The following is a 21,434-nucleotide window of genomic DNA, read 5'->3' as shown; positions in this document are numbered from 1 at the left end:
AATTTCTGAGCCCAGTAATTTCTAAAATTGGTCTTTAACCTATAGAAATACTCAAGATGTGTGTGTAGCATACACAGATCTCTGGCCTATAGAAATATTCGATATCTATGTTCACTGTAGCACACTAGCCACTGGAACTAATCTAACTGCACATCAGTAAGAAATGGTTAAATAAATTATAGTACAAACATACCACGGAACACTACGCAGGAGTTTGAAAAGAAAAATAAAAAACATGATATACATATATATTCTAACACAGGAAATGTCCATAATATATATTAAATGAAAAACAAACTGCAGAACAATATGCACAGTAAGACACCACTTTTATAACAGAAAGAAAAAGTCCATAAAGTTAAGAGTCTATATACAGAAGGAATGAAGAGCTTTCATTTCTTTTTTTCATTTTTTTTAAAAGAAGCTTTCAGGGACGCCTGGGTGGCTCAGTTGGTTGGACGACTGCCTTCAGCTCAGGTCATGATCCCGGAATCCCGGGATCGAGTCCCACATCGGGCTCCCAGCTCCATGGGGAGTCTGCTTCTCCCTCTGACCTTCTCCTTGCTCATGCTCTCTCTCACTGTCTCGCTCTCAAATAAATAAATAAAATCTTTAAAAAAAAAAAAAAAAAAAAAAGAAGCTTTCATTTTATACTCCTCTCTCTTCTCAAAAAAATCTGTTACAATGAGCATTTTTTTAAATATTTTATTTATTTATTTGACAGACAGAGATCACAAGTAGGCAGAAAGACAGGCAGAGAGAGGGGAGGAAGCAGGCTCCCTGCTAAGCAGAGAGCTCAATGTGGAGCTCGATCCCAGGACCCTGGGATCATGACCTGAGCCGAAGGCAGAGGCTTTAACCCACTGAGCCACCTAGGTGCCCCTCACTTTTTTAAGATTTTAGAGCATTTTATTTTTTATGTATGGTGTAATTCTACTTTCATTTAAAAATCTATGTATATTAATATTTATACAAATATATAAAAATATACAAATGCATACAAAATGTCCAGAAAAATACACAGCAAAATGTTTTAGGTTTTGTTGTTTTTTTAAGCAACATGTTAACAGTAGTTATCTCTGGGTGGTGGAATTATAGGTGTATTTATTTTCTCTGTAGTTTCTGAAAAATAATTATTACTTATTCAATAATTAACTAAAAATACATTTCAAAAGGAAGAGCAACTAAGCAAACTACCTTGTGGGAGGGTTAACTTTTATTGTCATTTGCTCTAAGCTTTAGGAAATAGACCTTTTTGACTCAAGGATTTGGGAAGCATGGAAACTCCAGCGGAGTAGGCTGGCATAATCTGTGGAACTATGGAAAGATTCATGAAGTTGCAGACACCTGGGGGTAAGGGAAAGGAAGAAGGTGCTCAGCAAGTAATGAAAGCAAAATGGGTTCGAGAGTTGCCTGGGTGGCTCAGTTAAGCGTCTGCCTTTGGCTCAGATCATGATTCCAGGATTCTGGGATTGAGCTCCCCATCGGGCTCCTTCCTGCTCACCGGAAAGACTGCTTCACCCTCTCCCTCTTCCCCCACCCATGCTCTATCTCATAAATAAACAAAATCTTGACCAAAAAAAAAAAAAAAAAAGCAAAATGGAGTGGCTTAACAGCCTAGTGTTAACACTATCATTAAGACACAATGGAAGGACACAGAGTCAAAACCAGACTGTCCAAATCCAAATCCCAGCTCCACCCTAGTTTTAGGATCTTCAGCAAGTTACTTAATCTTTCTGTTTTAGAGGAAGATGTAGATAATTCATCTGTAAAATGGAGATAATGTCAGCACCTACATCAAAGGGTTGCTGTGAGGAATAACTAAATTAATACACACAAAACACTTAGGACAGTGCCTGATACATAGCAAGGGTCATATATGTTTGCTATTAATATATTATGGAGCAGTGGTATAAATCTACTTAGTTCCCCTCTCCTAAGCCACAATAAGAATAACATTTCTGCCCTGATGGAGCTTGTGATCTCGTTGAGAGTACAGGAACAAAAAAGTGAGCCAAGACAGGATGGCCTTTAGCTAACAAGAGTTTTTACACTTTTGAAGAGTTGTAGAAAACAAAACAAAAAATATATGAGATCAATACGGGCTTGCAAAACCTAAACTATTTACTATCTGGCCCTTAACAAAAAAGTTTACTACCCCTTATCTAAATAGTAAGCACTGAACATAATTATATGCACGAGGGCATTTTGAGGGCAGAAGGCAAGCTTTTAACTGTAAAAATCTTATGAGTTGGGAGGGCCTCCGGAGATCAAGAATCCTTTTTGCAAGTTAATGTTATTTCGTTTGGAATCAATCGCATTATTCAAGGACTCTTACCCATCTTTCCAACATAAAACCAGCTATTATGCCAACGGAGAACTCGTGACTAAAATTTGATAGACGTGGGCTCTATCCCTATTTCCACCACCTGTGGCCATAGATATGCCCACCCAAGCTGATTTATGGGCTTCATCTACAAGGTGAAAGGAATGAATGACAAGATGGTGATGGGCAGATCCCTTCTAGGTTAGAAAATCCTCTGGAACATTCATTCTCCCCCAAGGATGGAGAAACAGCTCAACTCCTGCCACACTCCAGGCCCGAAATGGTCACGTGACCGAGTCCCAGTCGAGCAGCTGCGACCGGGTAATCCCAACTCCGCGCTCTAAATGTCGACAGCCGCTCACCTGGCTACAAGCAAAACGAGTGAAACACACACACACCCTGCAATTCAGCCCAGCGCTTTATGCCGACACACACCCGAGCAAACAGGTCGTTAACCCGAGGTGATAAGTTAAAAGACACGGTGACACCGCTGCTCAGAGCTACACGCATAAAGCTAGTCCCAGTTACGGCCCTGATGGCAGTGGTCCCGCAGACCCAGTCCTATGGGGCCTCCCTCCGCTCCCCGGAACTCCACTCCCCGAGGAGAAGGGAGGAGGCCGCGGGCACTGGCGCAGGAGATAGGAAAGGAACTGCGGCTGTCGCTGCAGGGAAAGGCCAGGCGGGAAGCCAAGCGCACTGTCCATCTCACCTTAGCTCTGTCCTCTCGAGCTCTAGCTGCCGACACGGAAGGTTTAGCCTCAAGAGCCGGGACTAGTCCTGACCCAGGGGCGGGTCCTTCCCCAAAGGACCCCCTTCACTCCCGCCCCCGAACCCCTCAGGCTGCCCATCGGCCGCCTGTCTGGAAATCCGGGCACCGGCCTCCTCTCTGGGCCCCCTGCCGTCCAGTGGAGAAAGCGACCTCTCGGCCCCGTTAGCCGGAAGCGAACGGCAGGGCGGGGAGCCAAAGGGGTTTTAGTCAGGCAGTACGTCGGGCGCCTATCTGGGGCCAGGCTGAGCAGAAAAGTCCTCCGCTCCGCAGCCCGCGTCTGAGCCCTTTCCACTTTCGTCCTCTTCAGCTCAAGATGGTGGCCTCACGGGCGATAGGCAGTCTGAGCCGCGCCACTGCCTCCGGGATGCGCCGCTGCCCAGGTGAGGCCTGGCTAGGAGCGCCCCGCAGCCCCGGGCAGAACTCTTGGGAAGCCGGAGGTAGCCTCGTAGCCGCGTCTCCCTTTCGCTGTCGCCTCCCCGCCCGGCCGGGGAACGCAGCCCTGCGTCGGGGGGAAGGATGCCCCTCTGGGACCCAGTCTCCTGTGCCCTTGCGCAGACTGACCCTTCCTCTCTCCCTGCTCCCGAGTCCTGCAGCGATTTCAGGCTCCGTAACCTCACGTTTCTGGGTGCTGCCCACCCGGTCTAGCCCCTTCCGCGAGTGTCTCCGGCGCACTTCTGGCGTCACGCCCCTCTTATTTTCTTCTGTGATGGCTTCGGACCTGACCCTACTATATGGGGAGTTCCAGGAGGACTGGGACAGTCCACTCTGTCACATCTTTGTGGCTCCACATCACCTTACTCGTGACAAGAGCTGTCTTAAAAGCTTCTTAGGTGTAATGGACCAGCCTTGCAAATTACTGCTACTCCCAGCTCCTTTCCCTCAAGACCATTCTGTACCTATTACCACGTTTAAATGAGGAGCTCGAATGTTGCAGTTCCAGTAATCCCAGTATGAAGGTATAGTGTGTTAAATTTCAAGGGAACGTTCTGCAACTTGCCTGAAGAAATATTTTTTTAAATACACAAATACGCTTGTCCTGTCTGTGGACACCCTGAGGGCAAGGTGATGGGGAGGGAGCAAATATCTGAACCCCAACTTAAATCATTTTAAAAACTTTTCTAATTTTGTTTCTGACGGTACCCGGTTAGGTTTACATTAGCTGTATTTTTCTCTTCAGACTGGCAGTGAAAGGGTTAAAGTGGGTGATTATGGAAAATCAAGCGTTTTCCTTCCATCTCAAATCTGTCAGGTGAAATGTAACCTTTTATTACGTGTTACACTTAATACTGGCTGCTAATCAGAATTTTCATTTGTAATATGTCTTTCTCCTGAACACGGTAGCTGGTAGCTGGAGGCTTCTGTACAGGGTAGCTGGTAGCTGGAGGCTTCTGTAAGGGATTAATTTTGGATTCAGACTTTTTCTGAATCTCCACCAATGTTTGTAGTTTCCACAGGACTGCTGTGTGTGTGTGTGTGTGTGTGTGTGTGTGTGTGTATACCAACCATAATATTACAAAAAATTGATACGTAAAGACTAGGAAAAGTTAAGAAAAAAGTCATGCATTATTAGTCACATATAGTAACTATTAGCATTTGGTCATTTTACCTTATAGTTTTGTTGTTGTTGTTGTTTTCCACGTTTATGGTTTAAGGCTTTATGAAAATCACATGTATATATTTGTACTTGCCTATGCATTGGTTTTAAGGTACCGCTTATGGATTAGTAGCTGCTGTAACACTGAGCTGGTAGTCAGGTCATGTGGTTTCCAGTCACTAGTGTAACTTTGGACAAATATCTTGGTCTAACGGATCTTTATTTTCCTCATCTGTAAAATGATTGAGACTTCGGATTTTCTTAGACAGGAGAAATAGGATAAAAGAGCAATTCAAAGCATTAAATTTGGACTCTGACTTTGGTGCTTGAATCTGGCCTAGCCTTTTACTCTCTAGTGACCTTGGACAGTTAATTTCTTCTGTTTTCTCATTTGTGAAGTGCGGAAACTTTGTGAACTTAAAAGGAGTTATTCTAAATTTAAAGCAATTTTTCATGGACTAAACGTTCAGTACATGCTGCTATTAACTCTTTTCTGCCCTGAAGAACTGATTCTGTGTATCTGAGAATTTTTAGAAAAAATTTTTATATTTTATATATGTAATAACAAGCTTAGCTTTTCTATATTTTTTGTATAGATATATATATACACATGTAAATGTATATTTCACCAATAAGAAAATATGGCTTATAGTTTTTGTCCATTTGAATAACAATTTATGAATTTTGTGAAAACATATCTGGAAAGTGAGTTCAAAATTACCTGCACACCTGGATTGCCATTTAATTCAACATATTGGTCTTTTACCCTGAAAACCTGTGCCAAAGCCAGTGTTTAATGAGATTATGACATTTACTGGTGGATGGATAAATCTTTTGAAACTGATTTGTTTCTTTCATAGTTCAAACCCATTCCTCCCCCACTAATACTATAATTCTGAATATGACTGTCAAATGACAGTCAAATGACAGTCACAACTTGACCAAGATATCTTAATTCCCATTCCTAAATCTAAATTTCTAATTATGTAAGTGGTAAAATAATTTCATTGAATTAGAGGCAAATAGTAAATAATGTATGTTTAAATTTGACTCACTTGCTTAATCCTATCTCTTCCCCCAGGGTTGAATATTGAGAAAAGTTGTTGATTGTTACTACCAAAGTAACATTTTTATATTTGAAATTTGTGTCAGCCTAATGCACCTCTCTCCTCTGCTATAGTTTTAGGTTTTGTAGTATCTTCTTGAGTTAAATTATCAGATGATTAAGAAGTAGGACAAAGGTTTCTCTCTTTTGCTGGCACAGTTGATGTAGGCTAAAGTTCACCTAGCTGCTGTGAAGTTAACTTTCCAGATTACATAATGGTAAGCGCTAGATTTCAAAAGCAAAGCTACCTTGTAGCTACCAACTTGATTTTTTAGCTGGCCGGGGTTTGAATTCAAGATAAGTTTGTACACTTACTGATTTTCTCTTTTTTGTTTGTTTATCTTGATTTAGAGGAAGTTTTGTGTATGTGAATACGGGTGTGTGTGTTTGTGCAGCAGAGGTAGATTAGTGGTAAGGGTTTAAAATGATTTGAACCGTAACCTAACGAGCACCAACCTGCTATCTCAAAGAGTTGGTCTTTAAAAGTGCAACCTATGCTAGGCCCTCGCACCTGCTCTGTTTTTTTGTTTTGTTTTTTGTTTTTGCTTAGCACTTATCTCCTAACATACTTCTTTACATATTTTTTTGGCTGTCTTCCCACCCCATCTTTCCCACCGTGCATTCCCAGTCAGTCCATCCCTACTCTCATCCACTTTACCCTGTTCCAGCTATAATTGCTTATTCCCTGCTTCGCCTCCCACTGGAATTTCCATTTCACAGGCAAACTCCTTTTTATGCCAGGCCTGTTTTCACCTCTTCATGTATCTCTACTGGGTAGGAACTGAATCTTCCTATGATATGTGTGTGTGTGTGTGTGTGTGTGTGTGTGTGATCCCCTGCTGCTATAGAATGTAAGCTACACAGAGTCAGGGATTTTATCTTTTTGTTCACTCCATGTGCCTAGAACAGGGCATGGCACATGGTAGGCCACAAGGATTTGTTGTTGTTGAATGAGGGAGTGCGAGCTGATGTTGGAAGAGTTACGCGTTAGTTGGAGGAAACACCTGCTATGGATGCAGTGATTAGAGAACAAAATAGTAAATAATAAAAATCAAAAGGGATTTTGAAGGGAGGGGAAAGATCGCTGTAGATGGAATCTCATGATAAGGCCTTGTAAAAGAGGGTAGAGCCATGATACAAAGATAAAAAGGAGTGATAAATACAGATGATTCAGATTTTAAATGATGGTAAAGCAGAGAAAGGAAGTGTGTCCTTAGAGAGGTAGAGGCATGATGATTGAGGATATGGCTGACTTCTATCTTCATTTACTTGTGTCTAGCACTGTGACTTACAGATACTTTTATAATCATTACATCACTTTTATTTCTGTCTTTATAAGAACACTGAAGTGCACTAAGAGACTTGTTCATGGTTATACAGCTTATAAATATAAACGATGGTTGAAAAACGTGATGGTTGAACCTAAGTCTTAACTCTCGGGTCCTTTCTCTTTGCACTCAGATGGCTGATTTGGATTAGCTTAAAGAAAAAAATGCAGACAGAAACAGAGATCACCTCACTCTGGTACTTGCGTCATCTACACAGCTTTCTTTTAATATGTTGCTTGCCTTTCAAACTAGTGTAAAGCTGCTATTTTCTGTGCCGTCTTTTCCCCTCTCTTTAAGGACTTGCCGGATAGGGGCACCTGGTTGGCTCAGTCGAAGAGCATGAGACTCTTGATCTCAGGGTTGTAAGTTCCAGTCCCACATTGGGTATAGAGGTTACTTAAATAAATAAGACTTTAAAAAAAATAATAGGGGTTCCTGGGTGGCTTAGTTGGTTAAGCATCCAGCTTGCTTTTGGCTCAGGTCGTGATCTCAGGGTTATGAGATCCAGCCTTGTGTCAGGCTCCACGCTCAATAAGGAATTTGCTTGAGATTATTTCTCTCCCTCTGCCCACTCCCTCCCCACCCCCCGGGCCCTGTGCATGCTTTCCCTCTCTCTCTCTCAAGTAAAACTGCAGGATAGAGGGAAAGAAGGAGGAAGCAAGAGCTACTGCTAATGGTCCCTCTCCGAATCCACTGAATCAGTGGGTTCTCCAAGTCAGTGGCTCTCACATGCCCACTTGTTTGCTGTCTGCTTCAGTTTCCTTTTTAAAAAATATGGACTCTTCCACCCGGTTAGATCCACACATGCAGTCCCCCTTGGATTCAGCTGCCTCTGCCCTTTGTGACTCCTATTATCTGTATAAGCCCCAACTGACCCATATGATATCTATGCTGACCTATAGATAGGGCCATCTCTATGCCCCTATTCAGCAGGAAGAAGTTACAGAAGATGAGACCTTCCACCCTCAGCAACCTTAAAGATTTAAGGGTCAAAACTGTTCAGTGGGAGATGATGTGGGAAACAAAGGCAGAAGAGAAACTATTAAATTTCCATACTACTTGTAGCCCATTGACAAGTCCTTGAAACAGGCAGAGTGACATTCCTCTAGAGATTCAACTGCCTCAATGTTATTAGGCCCAATTTTATCATAGGCCCAATGTTATCAGCCCCAATTACTTTGCTTAGGGCAAAAGACAATCCTAAATCCTACCCTCACCCCCCCCTCCCAGGATCCTATAAGTCTCCTTTAACATATAAAAATTCCTTTGGAAACTTCCTTTAGCTCTACTCCCCAAGAGACATGTTAGTGATCCTCCCCCAAGCATATGACCCACCGATATGCATCTGAAGGGTCTCATGACTGAGTTTCTACTGAACAGTAATAAATGACCTTTCCTGTCAATGGCTAGCCCCCTCAGGATCCTTGTTTCCAAAATACCTGGGAGGCTTGCACTATCCCTAACCCCTCTCAACTTGAAAATATATAACGGGCCACCACTCCTCAGGACCTCAGTGCAGCTCTTTCTGCCCATGGTACTGTCCTCATGCTTTAAATAAAACCACCTTTTTGCACCCAAAACAAAAAAAGGGACTCTGAGGCCCAGCGCCCTTAAATTCTGATTCTGTGGTTCTAGGTTATATGTCACCCAGACATTTGTGAGTGTATTTGAGCCTACCCCACTGATTTTAATGTCTAACCTAGCTCTGAAATCACTTCTCAATACTGCTATGGAAATCGCAGTCCGGCTGGATATGTTGGGAAGTCTTTTGGGTCCTGCTTTGGCCATGTGTAATAGTTCCCCAATCCAGAAGGGTCCGTGCCTCCTGGTCAGACATAGACCATGATCAACTTAAAAATGGGTATAGTTCTAAAGTTTGTTTCTAAATCATGTAGAGAGTGTTTTTGATAGAGGTGATGTTTAAAAATTTCATTTAGACTACTACCATGACATAACATGGCCAATGTGGTTTAATTTTTTGCCCATTACCTTTGATTATCACTGCATGCTAAGGCAGTCTAAGACTCTTGTTTGACATCCCTCAATTCTGAGCCAGATGAAGGTAGGGGCTTTGGAGAATGAGAGACTAGGCAGAAAGAGAGACAGATGGTCACAGGCCAGTGGGAAGGTTTAGCTGCTGAGAGGTTGCTAGGGATTTTTTTTTTAAAGATTTTATTTATTTATTTGACAGAGATCACAAGTAGGCAGAAAGACAGGCAGAGAGAGAGGAGAAAGCAGGCTCCCCGCTGAGCAGAGAGCCTGATGTGGGGCTCAGTCCCAGGACCCTGGGATCATGACCTGAGCCGAAGGCAGAGGCTTTAACCCACTGGCCACCCAGGCCCCCCAAGATTGCTAGGGATTTTAACCTTTTTTTTTTTTTTTAAATAGTGCTCCTAAATTAGGCAGGCACTCCACTCTTTTGCATTATATTGTGCATTCCAAGACTGTATGCAGCCCCAATGCTGTATATTTCAATGAAAATCAGATATAAAAAAGTTTTAATACTAATAATTAAGAATAAAATAATGGTGGAATATTATTCAACCATAAAGAATGCAAAGTTGCCGCTTATAACACCATGGGTAGAACTAGAGCATATTATGCTAAGCAAAATAAGTCAGTCAGAAAGACAAATACCATATGAAGTCATTCATATGTGGAATTTAAGAAAGAACAGTGAGCAAAGGGGGAAAAAGAGAAACCAAGAAGCAGACTCTTAACTAGAGAGAACAAACTGATGGTTACCAAAGGGGAAGTGGGAGGGAGGGATGGGTGAAAGAGGTGATGGGGATTGAAGAGTACACTTACCATGATGAAAAGTAAAATAATAAAAGGAAAGATTAAATTTGCTGATATTTAATATATGAATTGATAGAGGTACATGCACATAATTTCTTTTAAAAGGAATAAAACAAATACTGAGGGAAAGCTAGTACAAGTAGCTAATAGTAGAGATAATGAAGGAACCACTGGATATTATTAAAGCACTAATTCCCAGGTACAGGTGTTCATGTATATTGTTACTACGCTCATGTGTATTGCTACTACGCTCACTAATTATTAAGGGATGATTTGTTTTTATTTTTATTGCTAAAGAAAAAGTAAATTTTGTTCTAGGATATTGGACAAGGTTTGGAATAAGGAGTAAAGGATTAAAGAGGTGTATAGGAGGGGCACCTGGCTGTCTCAGTAGGTGGAGTATGCAACTCTTGATCTCAGGGACATGAGTTCAAGCCCTGTGTTGGGCATGGAACCTACTTAAAAAAAAAAAAAAATTGTAAAAAGAAAAAAAGATACCTAGGAGATAGGGTTTGAAGTGAACCATGAACATGAAAGACAAAGGAAGAAAGAGCAGGGTGTTTTTAAAGAAGCTTGGAAGTTGTAACTAAGGGATGTGGACCCTGTGCTGGCCTCCAGAGTAACTTGGTTACTACCTAGAGCAAGATGTTTAAATTAGAGCAAGACAGAGGTGACGCTTTAATGGTAGTAAGGAGGTAGAGTAATTCCCAGAACAAACTTTGGATTTTTGCCTAAGAATTTCACAGTGTTCCCTACCTTCTGTCCACAGTCCAAGTTCAGTCTTCTCTTGTGATGGCTTGTGCTCAAAACATCATCTTATCATTATTATCTGGGAGAGCCTCAAGTAGTGAAGTGATTAGGAGGAGGGAGAAGTGTAGTGGGTCTTTGGTCCTCCCCATGGTAGGAGTATTCTCGGTAGAGGGCAATAGAGCCCTGTTCAGTTAGAAATTCTTAAAATAGCAGAGTGTGACTGGACTATTTCATAAATGGCCACTAGTGCCTGTTGATGTCACCATTTTTTAAAGTTTTTATTTGAATTTCAGTTAACATACAGCGTAATGTTAGTTTCAGGTATAGAATATAGTGATTCAGCCCTTCCATACAACACCCGGTGCTCATCACACGTGCACTCCTTAATCCCCATCACCTATTCAAGACACCCCCCCACACACACTTTCTGGTAACCATCAGTTTGTTCTCTATAGTTAAGAGTCTGTTGCTTGGGGCGCCTGGGTGGCTCAGTGGGTTAAAGCCTCTGCCTTCATTCAGCTCGGGTCATGATCTTAGGGTCCTGGGATCGAGTCCCACATCTGGCTCTCTGCTCAGCAGGGAGCCTGCTTCCTTCTCTCTCTCTGCCTGCCTCTCTGCCTACTGGTGATCTCTCTCTGTCAAATAAATAAAATCTTTTAAAAAAATAAATTTAAAAAAAAAGTCTGTTTCTTGGTTTGTTTCTCTCTTTTTTTCCTCTTTGTTTTCTTAAATTCCACATATGAGTGAAATCATATGGTATTTGTCTTTCTCTGACTTACTTTGCTTAGCATAATACTCTCTAGCTCCATCCATGAGGTTGCAAATGGCAAGATTTCATTCTTTATGTCTAAGTAAAAATCCATTGTAAATTATTTTACTTTTGATAACACTGGAAAGTCCATCTCCATAAAAATACAAGAGGATGTGGCTAGAGAACATGGTTGAGTATATTTGTTATATACCTGGGACTGACAATATGGATTGCTTTGTAGATTACTTATTTGCTACTGTGTTCATTTCCTATTGCTGCTGTAACAAATTTCACAAATTTAGTGTCTGAAACAATACAAATTTATTATCTTACAGTTATGGATGTCAGAAATGAGTCTCACTGAGCTAAAATCAGAGGTGTTGGGGGCGCTTGGGTGGCTCAGTGGGTTAAAGCCTCTGCCTTCGGCTCAGGTCATGATCCCAGGGTTCTGGGATCGAGCCCTGCATCGGGCTCTCTGCTCAGCAGGGAGCCTGCTTCCCACCCACTCTCTGTCTACTTGTGATCTCTGTCAAATAAATAAATAAAATATTTAAAAAAAAAAATGTTGGCAGGGCTGTGTTCATTCTGGGTGACCTAAGGGAGAATTCATTTCCTTACCTTTTCTAGCTTTCCAGGTGGAGGCTGCCTGCTTTTCTTGACTTCAAAGCCAGCAGAGTGGGGCTAAGTCCTTATGCTGCCATCTCTCTGGTCCTCCTTGACTCTCTCTTCTTCATGATTACATTGGGCCCACTTGGATAATCCAGGCTACTCTGTCTCTCTCTCTCTCTGTGTGTTTAGTTCAGCTAATTAGCACCTTAATTCCCTTAGCCATGTAACCTAACATATTCACAGTTTCTGGAGACCTGGACATCTTTGAGAGGGCAATTCTTCCACCAACCACATGTACTATTTAAATAATCTCATAAGCTGATCTTTTAAATGAAACAGATATGGTAGTAGTCACAATAATGGCCTAGAATACATTATTCTCATTTGGGGGTTTTTGCTATTGTTATAAATTCCAGCTTTGTTATATTTAGCAAGTACTACAACAGTTATGTTTTACAAAGTAATTAATTTTGAATGCCTTTTTCTTGTAGGTTATATTTGCCGCAACTTTTCAGGGTCCTCTGCTTTGCGAAGTAAGTTTAATTTCTTACTGACATGCTTACACTGCTTTTTAAATTTGTTTAGCAATAAACGTGTTTACAAATAAATTGTCTTTCCCTTTTTAGCCAGAACCCATATTAACTATGGAGTCAAAGGGGATGTGGCTGTTGTTCGAATTAACTCACCCAATTCAAAGGTACCTAATTTTAACTTGCTGCAGTCTCTTTCTCCTAATACATTCATGAATCCAGCGCTGAATAGGAGGGAAAGAAATCCACCAATTTGGCAGTAATCTCACATGAATTTGTAGTTTTGATAGTTTCACAAATTGTTCAAGGAGTGCAACTTTCTGGAGCAGAGGTCCTTGTTTGAGAATTCCTTCTAGATGACCGTAGGTGTCAGATTAACATCCCAGATTAATGAAATTAGCCTTCGATTGCTGTGTCGCATGCTGAGGTGACTTATTAGATAAGAACCAAAGTGCAAGCTTTGTTTTATAAGAGAAGTCACCTGTTCATCTTAACTACCAGGTTGTTACACATGCTTTCCTCATTACCTGCCTGATGTCGTTATCTGTAGAAAATTGTCTGGGTTAAATGTGGTTGTTAAGCTTCCTGAGGAACTTGAATGAATGACTGAGTGTAGTTCACATATTGGAAGTCAGGTTCTGTTCTAAGTGAAGCCTCATTTGTTTTTGGCAGATTCAGGAAAGCATGGGGCATTAATCCAGTCTTTGCCAAGAAGACCTTTATTGCAGGAGCTCATGCTTTTCCCCCCATCTAAAATTGATGTTAGGAGGGGCGCCTGGGTGCCTCAGTCGTTAAGCCTCTGCCTTTGGCTCGGGTAATGATCTCAGGGACCTGGAATCGATCCCCACATCTGGCTCCCTGCTCAGCGGGAAGCCAGCTTCTTCCACTCCCTCTCCCACGCCCCCCCCGGCCCCGCGTGTGTTCCCTCTCTCGATGTCAAGTAAATAAAATCTTAAAAAAAAATGGTTGGTGTTAGGACACCTGGATGGTTCAGTTGATTAAGTGTCTGACTTGATCTCAGCTCAGGTCTGGATCTCATGGTTGTGAGTTCAAGCCCCACATTGGACTCCACACTAGGCTTAGAGCCTACTTAAGAAAACAGATAAAATTGGTGTCAAGTTTTCATATTTCAGGAATACTGTTACTAAAGGCCTAGATGGAATAGGAGGACATAGATGGAAGCAATTAACAACTATCACAAATTAAGGAAAATAACCAGTCCCCCTCACTAGGATGAATTTTGGTGCCCACTGACCAATGAGTCAAACTTAAGGTATTTTTTTCAGAATTTTCTAAGTTGAGCATTTTTTCTGAGCACAGACTCAACACATCCCTATAGTGGGAAGTTTGAAAGCTATACAGAGGAAAATAACAAGTCATTCATACTACAAACCCAAAGGCAAATACCTTCAACTTTTTTTTTTTTTTTTTTTCAGTTTTATTCTTTGGAGAGAGAGAGAGAGCATGCACAAGTAGGCAGAGCAGCAGGGAGAGGGAGAGGAGAAGCAGGCTTCCCGCTAGGCAGAGAGCCCGATGTGGGGCTCGATTCCAGGACCCTGGGACCATGACCTGAGCCGGAGACAGACATCCAACTAACTGAGCTAGCCAGGTGCCCTGACTTTTAACATTTAATCCAGTTTCAACAAATAATATTTACAAAATAAGATCATATTATATGTCTAACTTTGATTCCTTTTTTTCTTAATGTTATATGAATTTTTCCTTACTAACAAGCATGTGTAGACTTATTTGTAGCTCACATATGATTCAGATTCTTAGGAGTGTGACCCTGAATTTCTCCTTTGAGTAGATGTATTTTGTGTGTATGTTAAAGATTTTGAGTCATTAATGGGAAGACACTGATGAACTACTACAGCCAGTTCAAAGAAGAATCCACAGTACCTACAAATTTATAGATCAGGAATATTGAAATAAATTTGCAAATGGAGACAAACTGATTTTTCCACATGGAGCTGGTTGTATCTTCTGGGACAATTCATTTGCATGCCTGTAGACAAGAATATTTTTTAATTGCTTTCAGTTATCTACACAGAGATTTAACATAATTCCAAAGAAGCGGAAAAAAGATAGCACAGAATGGTGTGCTATAGATAATGCAGTTTCTTTGGAAAACAAAATTTCCCCTATCTAAATAATGTTACAGGTGGAAGTTGTCCTCTTAAAATTCATAGGTTGAAGCTGTAAGCCCCAGTGTGATGGTATTTGGAGGTGGAACTTTTGGAGTTAATTAGGTTTACATGTGGTCACGAGGGTGGAGCCCTCATGAAGAGATTGGTATCTTTTTTGTGTGTGTCAGTGGTTCTTTTTTTTTTTTTTTTAATTTAAATTCAGTTAATTAACTTACAGCGTATTACTTCAGAGTGTATGTACTTCTGATTTAAAGCCTTAGATGTATGTGTATTTCCCTTTGGCAGGTGAACACACTGAATAAAGAACTGCAGTCTGAGTTCATGGAAGTAATGAATGAAATCTGGGCTAGTGATCAAGTCAGAAGTGCTGTCCTTATCTCATCAAAGCCGGGCTGCTTTATTGCAGGTGCTGACATCAAGTAAGTTTTCGAAGATTGGAAGTCACATTTTATCTTGGCTAATAGTATGTTTCTCAGGCCTAATCATTCCTTCTCTTAAAAGAAGGTAGAAGTAAATTCTCTGAACGTTTTCTTTTTTCAAGTTATTTTCACAAGTGTAATAAAGTTGATAGAAGAAGGGCTTGTTGCTTAAACCATGTAAGACTAATCTTCCTTAAAGAAGTCGAAAGCAGTTCTAAGAATATTGGCGTAGAATAAAAACTATTGTACAATGAAACTATGAGGTGCACCTTTTTTTTTTAACCCAACAGACCAACAAATATTTAAGTTTGAAAATACCGTGTTAGCAAGGACTTGGAAAAATAAGAAAGTTAATATATTACTAATAGGAATGCCAATTGCTACAGCACCTTTGGAAAACATTTTGACAGCCTTTAATGAAATTGAAAATGCACGTATCGTCTAATTCAGTGATACCTCATCTAGCTATATATGTACTAAAGAAATCCACCCTTTGTTTTTAAAGACATGTGTATAAGGATGTTCAGCCCTATGTAGTTTAAAATAATGAAGAATTTGAAGCAATTAAATGTCAGTTATTAGGGAAATGGGAAAGCAAACAAACTTTCATATGATAAAATACTACAAAACGGCTCAAAGGAATTAACTAGATCCACAACATAATGTTAGAGCTCAAAAATGTAATGTTAAGTTTTATAGACTTTTATAGACTTTTTAAAAAAGATTTTATTTATTTATTTGACAGAGAGACACAGCAAGAGAGGGAACACAAGTAGGGGGGATGGGAGAGGGAGAAGCAGGGAGCCCGATGCGGGGCCCCTATGACCCAAGCCTAAGGCAGATGCCCAGTGACTGAGCCACCCAGGTGCCCCTTAAAAAAAAAAAGCAAGTTATAGAACATTCTGTATAGCATGTAGTTTATGTAAACATTTTAAAATCACAGTGAGATGCCTCTGTTATTTATAGATACAAATATGTAATTGGTCTGGAAGGATACATTACAAGTATTTGAGAATGGTTGCTTCAGGGAAAATGAAGTAGCTGGTAGGACTCTGAGGTTGTCAAAGGGAACTTTAGTGATGCCGCTAATATTTTCTTTTTTTTAATGGTGGAATTTATGTGTATGTAACGTGCTTATAGTTTTTTAAAGCATGTATAAGGAGGTGAAATTCTATCATAGCGTTAGTTTAATGGGCTAAAATGTTACCAGTTGTTAATTCTGTCAAATACAAGCATTCGTTTTATTATTCTTTGTACCTTAGGCAATGATAGCCAGCATTAGAGGCTTAGTAATTTGTACTTAAGGTGTTTGTATAGTTTTAAATCTTGCTCCACATTGTGTACTCTTTTTTTATGTATAGTAATTAGGAATTTATAAATATTTTGGTGTTTTTTTTAGAAAAAGCAAAATTACCTGTATCAAGTGCTTTTTCTTCTAGCTTAGTTATTTGAGCCTAGCAAGGCACTGACATACCTAGCACTAGCTTCCTATATCCAGAGGATAATACTTGGCAGCTTCTGTGAGGCTAGCTGAGCAACTCCCAGTATATAAAATGCTAAAAACTAGTTATATTTGGTCAAACTTAAAAAGCCACTTTAAATGCGTTAAAGAACAAAGTAGCAAATGAAACAAACTGAAACTAAAGGACATGAAGTACATTACTGTTGTTCTTTTATACTCATTAGGAGATAAATAACTTGAAAGCTTTTTTTTTCCATTGTTATTTTGATTGCTGTTCAATCTGGGAGTCACTTGATAGTAAAAATGGTTAATGTGATAGTGAAAATATTTACCAGAAGATGATTTTCTCATGTACAGAAAGCCTTGTGATCTAATGTGTTGTTTTTTTTAATAGAAAATAAAATTACACAACATGTTTTGTTTCATGTTCTCTGGATCCAGAAGTCTGACACTTTTTATGGAGAGGTGATGTGGCTTTATGGAGAGATGATGTTGCTGATATTAGTGCTGAGGCAAAACCATTCTTAAACACTTGAGTATTTGAAGATACACTATCGAATATTGGTAGATGATAGGGCAGGGATACAATGGATGAGGTATTGAACAAAGTAGGGTATAATTTCATCTTTTTTTTTTTTTTTTTCTCTCTTCTCTGCTTTCATGTTTACTACAGCATGTTAGCTTCTTGCAAGACCTCTGAAGAGGTAACACAAATATCACAGGAAGGACAGAGAACATTTGAGAAACTTGAGAAGTCCACAAAGCCTATTGTGGCTGCCATCAGTGGAGCCTGCTTAGGAGGAGGACTTGAGGTATTGATTTCTTTCAAAGTCATTGAGATGTTGTTCAGCATATTGATGGGAATTACAAGCTGCAAACCTCTAGGCTACGATTTTGCCTGCAAAAAATTCTCGGAGGAGGATCAGCTTTCTTTTTAGTTGTCAAACTTCTGGATAGGTTTCAATCCTTATTTCATGGCACAGAGCAAGTAACCAAAAGTGTGATGTTTTCATTTTTATAAATTGAGAAGATTTGAACTACATCTCCAAGGTCGTCTTCAATTCCCAAAACCTGGTTCAGGTTTACACGGCAAAGATTCAGAAGTGTGGTCTATGCTTTCGAGCTACTTAAGTCTAGATGAGATTCACAGAGCGTAATATGTGTTTAAGTGCTTTGTGAGCAGTAAAGATGGTGAATAATTTAAGATTTTAGAGGAGAGATGCTTGCTAGACTGGAGCATGTAGGAAAGGAGAGGAGAAAATAAAATAACGTTTAATGAGCATTTATCACATACTGGGCTCTGTGCTAGACACTTTCACATACATTAATTAAGGAAACCTATGCCTGGTCCTAAGAAATCGGCAGAAATTGGTTAATCAGAAAATAATGGGGAAAAAGATCATTTCACATATGGCATGGTATGAACAAAGACAACAGTGAGCAAAGACAACAGTAGGTAAAGCCTATTCGATCACTGTAAGTAGGCCTGTTTGGTTGAAAAGGAGGGTCTCTGTAGGATACAGGCCTTCTTAACTTGGCGTGCAATGTACAGTGATGTATGTGTATTTTTCTGTTTAGACCTAGCTTTCAGCAGGTTCTTAAGGAGATCCAGAACCCCAGGAAAGGTTCATTAGGGGGAAAGTATGAAATAAGCCTGGGAAGCTAAATTATAGAAAGCATAAAATACATTCCTGCTTTATAAGTAATCTTTAGACCTTCGCATATCTGAAGATATTTATAAAGTTACATTTTCTAACATTCTAATTTTTTTTTACTTGTTTGAAGCTTGCCATTTCCTGCCAATATAGAATAGCAACCAAAGATAGAAAAACAGTATTAGGTACACCTGAAGTCTTGCTGGGAATCTTACCAGGAGCAGGAGGCACACAAAGGCTGCCCAAAATGGTGAGTTTAAGCCTCCTTGTGACCTTTAGAACCTCAGTACTTATGGGTCCCTTTATCTGTTCTTTTTATTCAATTATGGTTTGGTTTTATTTTGTTTTTGCAGTATTTGGTTTATTTAGGTTGGCATCGGGGAAGAAAGCATAGTTTATTTTTAAAGCAAAGATTAAGAGTTAAGTTACAGTAATAAAGAGAGCTCCTCTGATAGTATTTAAAAAGTCTTAACATTTCAAATGACAGGGAAGTTGGATGGGAAAGGTGAGTATGCTAAAATTGTTATCGTGCGTTAAGAGGAGATGATTACATTCAAGTTCACAGGGATAACAGGTCTCTTCTTCATACATTCTCTAGTTTTGGCTATCAGACAATTTTCTAGACTAAGCTGCTATTTTGAGAACACATGAAAATACATAATACAGAACTGGAGATTCAAATAGAACACAGACCTATTTGTTAAGCAAGAGAAATGTAACCTCAAGTTATGCTTATCTTTACTGAAGACGTAGTTCTTTTAAGACATCTGATTCCAACTTATCTTAGATTTGGAATGAGTCTACCAAAACTGCCTTGGATACTTAACATCATAGAAATAAATATGAATTGCTCTTATAATTCTTTTTTTTTAGGATTTTATTCATTTGAGAGAGAGATAGAGAATGAGCATGAGCAGTGGGGGAGGAGGCAGAGGGAGAGGGAGAAGCAGACTCCCTGCTGAGCAGAGAGCCCAGTGCAGGGCTCCATCCCAGAACCCTGAGATCACGGCTTTAGGCAGATGCCTAACTGAATAGCCACCTAGGCACCCCATGCTCTTGTAATTCTTTATACAATCACAGGAACATTAAGAGTTGAATCAGTATTTCACAGAAGGTGTTTCCCAGGTAGCAGGAACTGAAAAATCTGTGGGAAATGGTCCTCACTTTGTATTGACAGACATAATGACTTTACTTTTCTACAAAAGAGAAAAAAATGTAACTGTGATGCTGTTTCTTTTTTTTTAACTTATTTAAATTCAATTAATTAACTTCTGTATTACATAGTTTCAGAGATAGAGTTCAGTGATTCATCAGTCTTATGTAACACCCAGTGCTCATTACATCACTGGTCCTTTAGATCTATTTCCTCCGATACAAAAGGCATAATATGGATATTCATTGTATAATTTAGAAACAAAATAAAATATGGGTGTATAGGATCAGTAGCAAATTTTATTACTGTTGTTTGGTTTATTTTCTCAATTCTACTTTTTTAAATTCCTTGATCAAAATGAAATTTTTAAAGATTTTATTTAGAGAGAGCATGTACATTGGGGGTGGGGGGACAAAGGAAGAAGGAGAGCCCCATGCAGGTCTTGATCCCACAACCCTGGAATCATGACCTGAGCTGAAATCAGGAGTTGGCTGCTTAACCGACTGAGCCACCCAGGCATCCTAAGTCCTTGATCAAAATTACGATTAATTACTAATCCCTAAAGAAGTATAAAGGTAAATATTTACCTTTCTGGAACATAATAGTTTTTGGGGGTTTGTTTTTATGTGTGGGGGGGGAGTTGTTTGTTTGTTTGTTTACTTTTTTAAAAAGATTTTATCTTTAGGTAATCTCTACCCCAGCATGGGGCTCAAGCTTACAACCCTGAGATCAAGAGTTGCATGCGTTCCAACAAATCCATGGGTCATATTTCATGATAACTGTGAGCCAGATCTTTCTCTTGATTTGGATCATATCAACTGCTGTATTCTATAGAACCAAAAGAGACCAGTCAGGCTTTTGAATTCATAAGGAGAAGAGAAGGACAGTCAGACTTAGAGGCTACAGAGCAATGTTTTTTGTTGTTATCTTTTTTTTTTTTTTAAGATTTTATTTACTCATTTGAAGACAGAGATCACAAGTAGGCAGAGAGAGAGGAAGGGAAGCAGGCTTCCTGCTGAGCAGAGAGCCCGATGCAGGACTCGATCCCAGGACCCTGAGATCATGACCTGAGCCAAAGGCAGAGGCTTTAACCCACTGAGTCACCTAGGCACCCCCAGAGCAATGTTCATACCCACTGAATCCTACAGCTTCAGGCACTGTTAGTTCCTCAATGAAAATAGGGCTCAGCTGAAATACTCTTTGGAGGGAAGTTGATATGACCTGGGCATAGAAAAATAGGAAGATTTATGATATTAGTTTTCTGATAATAAATAGTGTGCATTCCTTCATAGAAATTGTCAGGAGGATTTATTGAAAGCATAAATAAGCCTATATGGTGTAGAAGATATTCCTGTGTTTCTTTCATTGTCTTGCAATAGTTGGTATTTGAATGTTGTTAGAAACCATTCTTCAGGTACTTACGTAAGAAGCTCTAGCTGAGTTCTATTTTTAAGTCTAAAATTCTTATTAAAAATATTGTTGGGCACCTGGGTGGCTCAGTCAGTTAAGCATCCGGCTCTTGATTTCAGCTCAGGTCATGGTCTCAGGATCCTGGGATCAAGCCCTATCCCCCACCCCCCAACCCTAGGCTCTCCCTCTCTCTCTCAAATAAATAAATCTTTTTCAAAAAAAAATTTAAAAATACATGGGGTGCCTGGGTGGCTTAGTGGGTTAAGCCTCTGCCTTCAGCTCAGGTCATGATCCCAGGGTCCTGGGATCGAGCCCCGCATTGGGCTCTCTGCTCAGTGGGGAGCCTGCTTCTCCCTCTCTCTCTGCCTCCCTCTCTGCCTACTTGTGATCTCTCTCTCTGTCAAGTAAATAAAATCTTTTTTAAAAATTAAAAATACATAAATAAATAATGACATTGTCAAAATCATCAGGTTTCTCAATCTCCACTAGCTCCACCAAAGGAATTTTAAGTATTATATAAATGACATAATACATAAATGCACAGTTTTAGGAAACAATTATTTCTCTACTGTATCAATTCCCTAAGACAGAAATCTTACATATTGAATTAAAAGAAGAGATACA

General features: G+C 39.9%; 2 protein-coding genes across 2 annotated transcripts in view; one reads left to right on the top strand and one right to left on the bottom strand.

Annotated features, from left to right (window-relative positions):
• Nucleotides 1-3,115, bottom strand: part of HADHB (hydroxyacyl-CoA dehydrogenase trifunctional multienzyme complex subunit beta) — a 33,029-nt gene extending 29,914 nt beyond the window's left edge. Inside the window, exon 1 of the mRNA XM_032866992.1 lies at nt 3,036-3,115. The gene's annotated coding sequence lies outside the window, so the exon portion shown is untranslated. The remainder of the gene's footprint in view (nt 1-3,035) is intronic.
• A 232-nt stretch (nt 3,116-3,347) lies between these two features.
• Nucleotides 3,348-21,434, top strand: part of HADHA (hydroxyacyl-CoA dehydrogenase trifunctional multienzyme complex subunit alpha) — a 46,210-nt gene continuing 28,123 nt past the window's right edge. Inside the window, exons 1-6 of the mRNA XM_032866991.1 lie at nt 3,348-3,475; nt 12,523-12,564; nt 12,658-12,728; nt 14,997-15,130; nt 17,266-17,404; nt 18,378-18,497. Coding sequence (XP_032722882.1) covers nt 3,409-3,475; nt 12,523-12,564; nt 12,658-12,728; nt 14,997-15,130; nt 17,266-17,404; nt 18,378-18,497 — 573 coding nt within the window. The 5' untranslated portion in view covers nt 3,348-3,408. The remainder of the gene's footprint in view (nt 3,476-12,522; nt 12,565-12,657; nt 12,729-14,996; nt 15,131-17,265; nt 17,405-18,377; nt 18,498-21,434) is intronic.

Source organism: Lontra canadensis, unplaced genomic scaffold, assembly GCF_010015895.1.
Source record: "Lontra canadensis isolate GAN:19392208 unplaced genomic scaffold, GSC_riverotter_1.0 scaffold32, whole genome shotgun sequence".
NCBI lineage: Eukaryota > Metazoa > Chordata > Mammalia > Carnivora > Mustelidae > Lontra > Lontra canadensis.
Note: the sequence above shows the minus strand (reverse complement) of the source record. Positions and strands in the feature narration are given on the sequence as shown.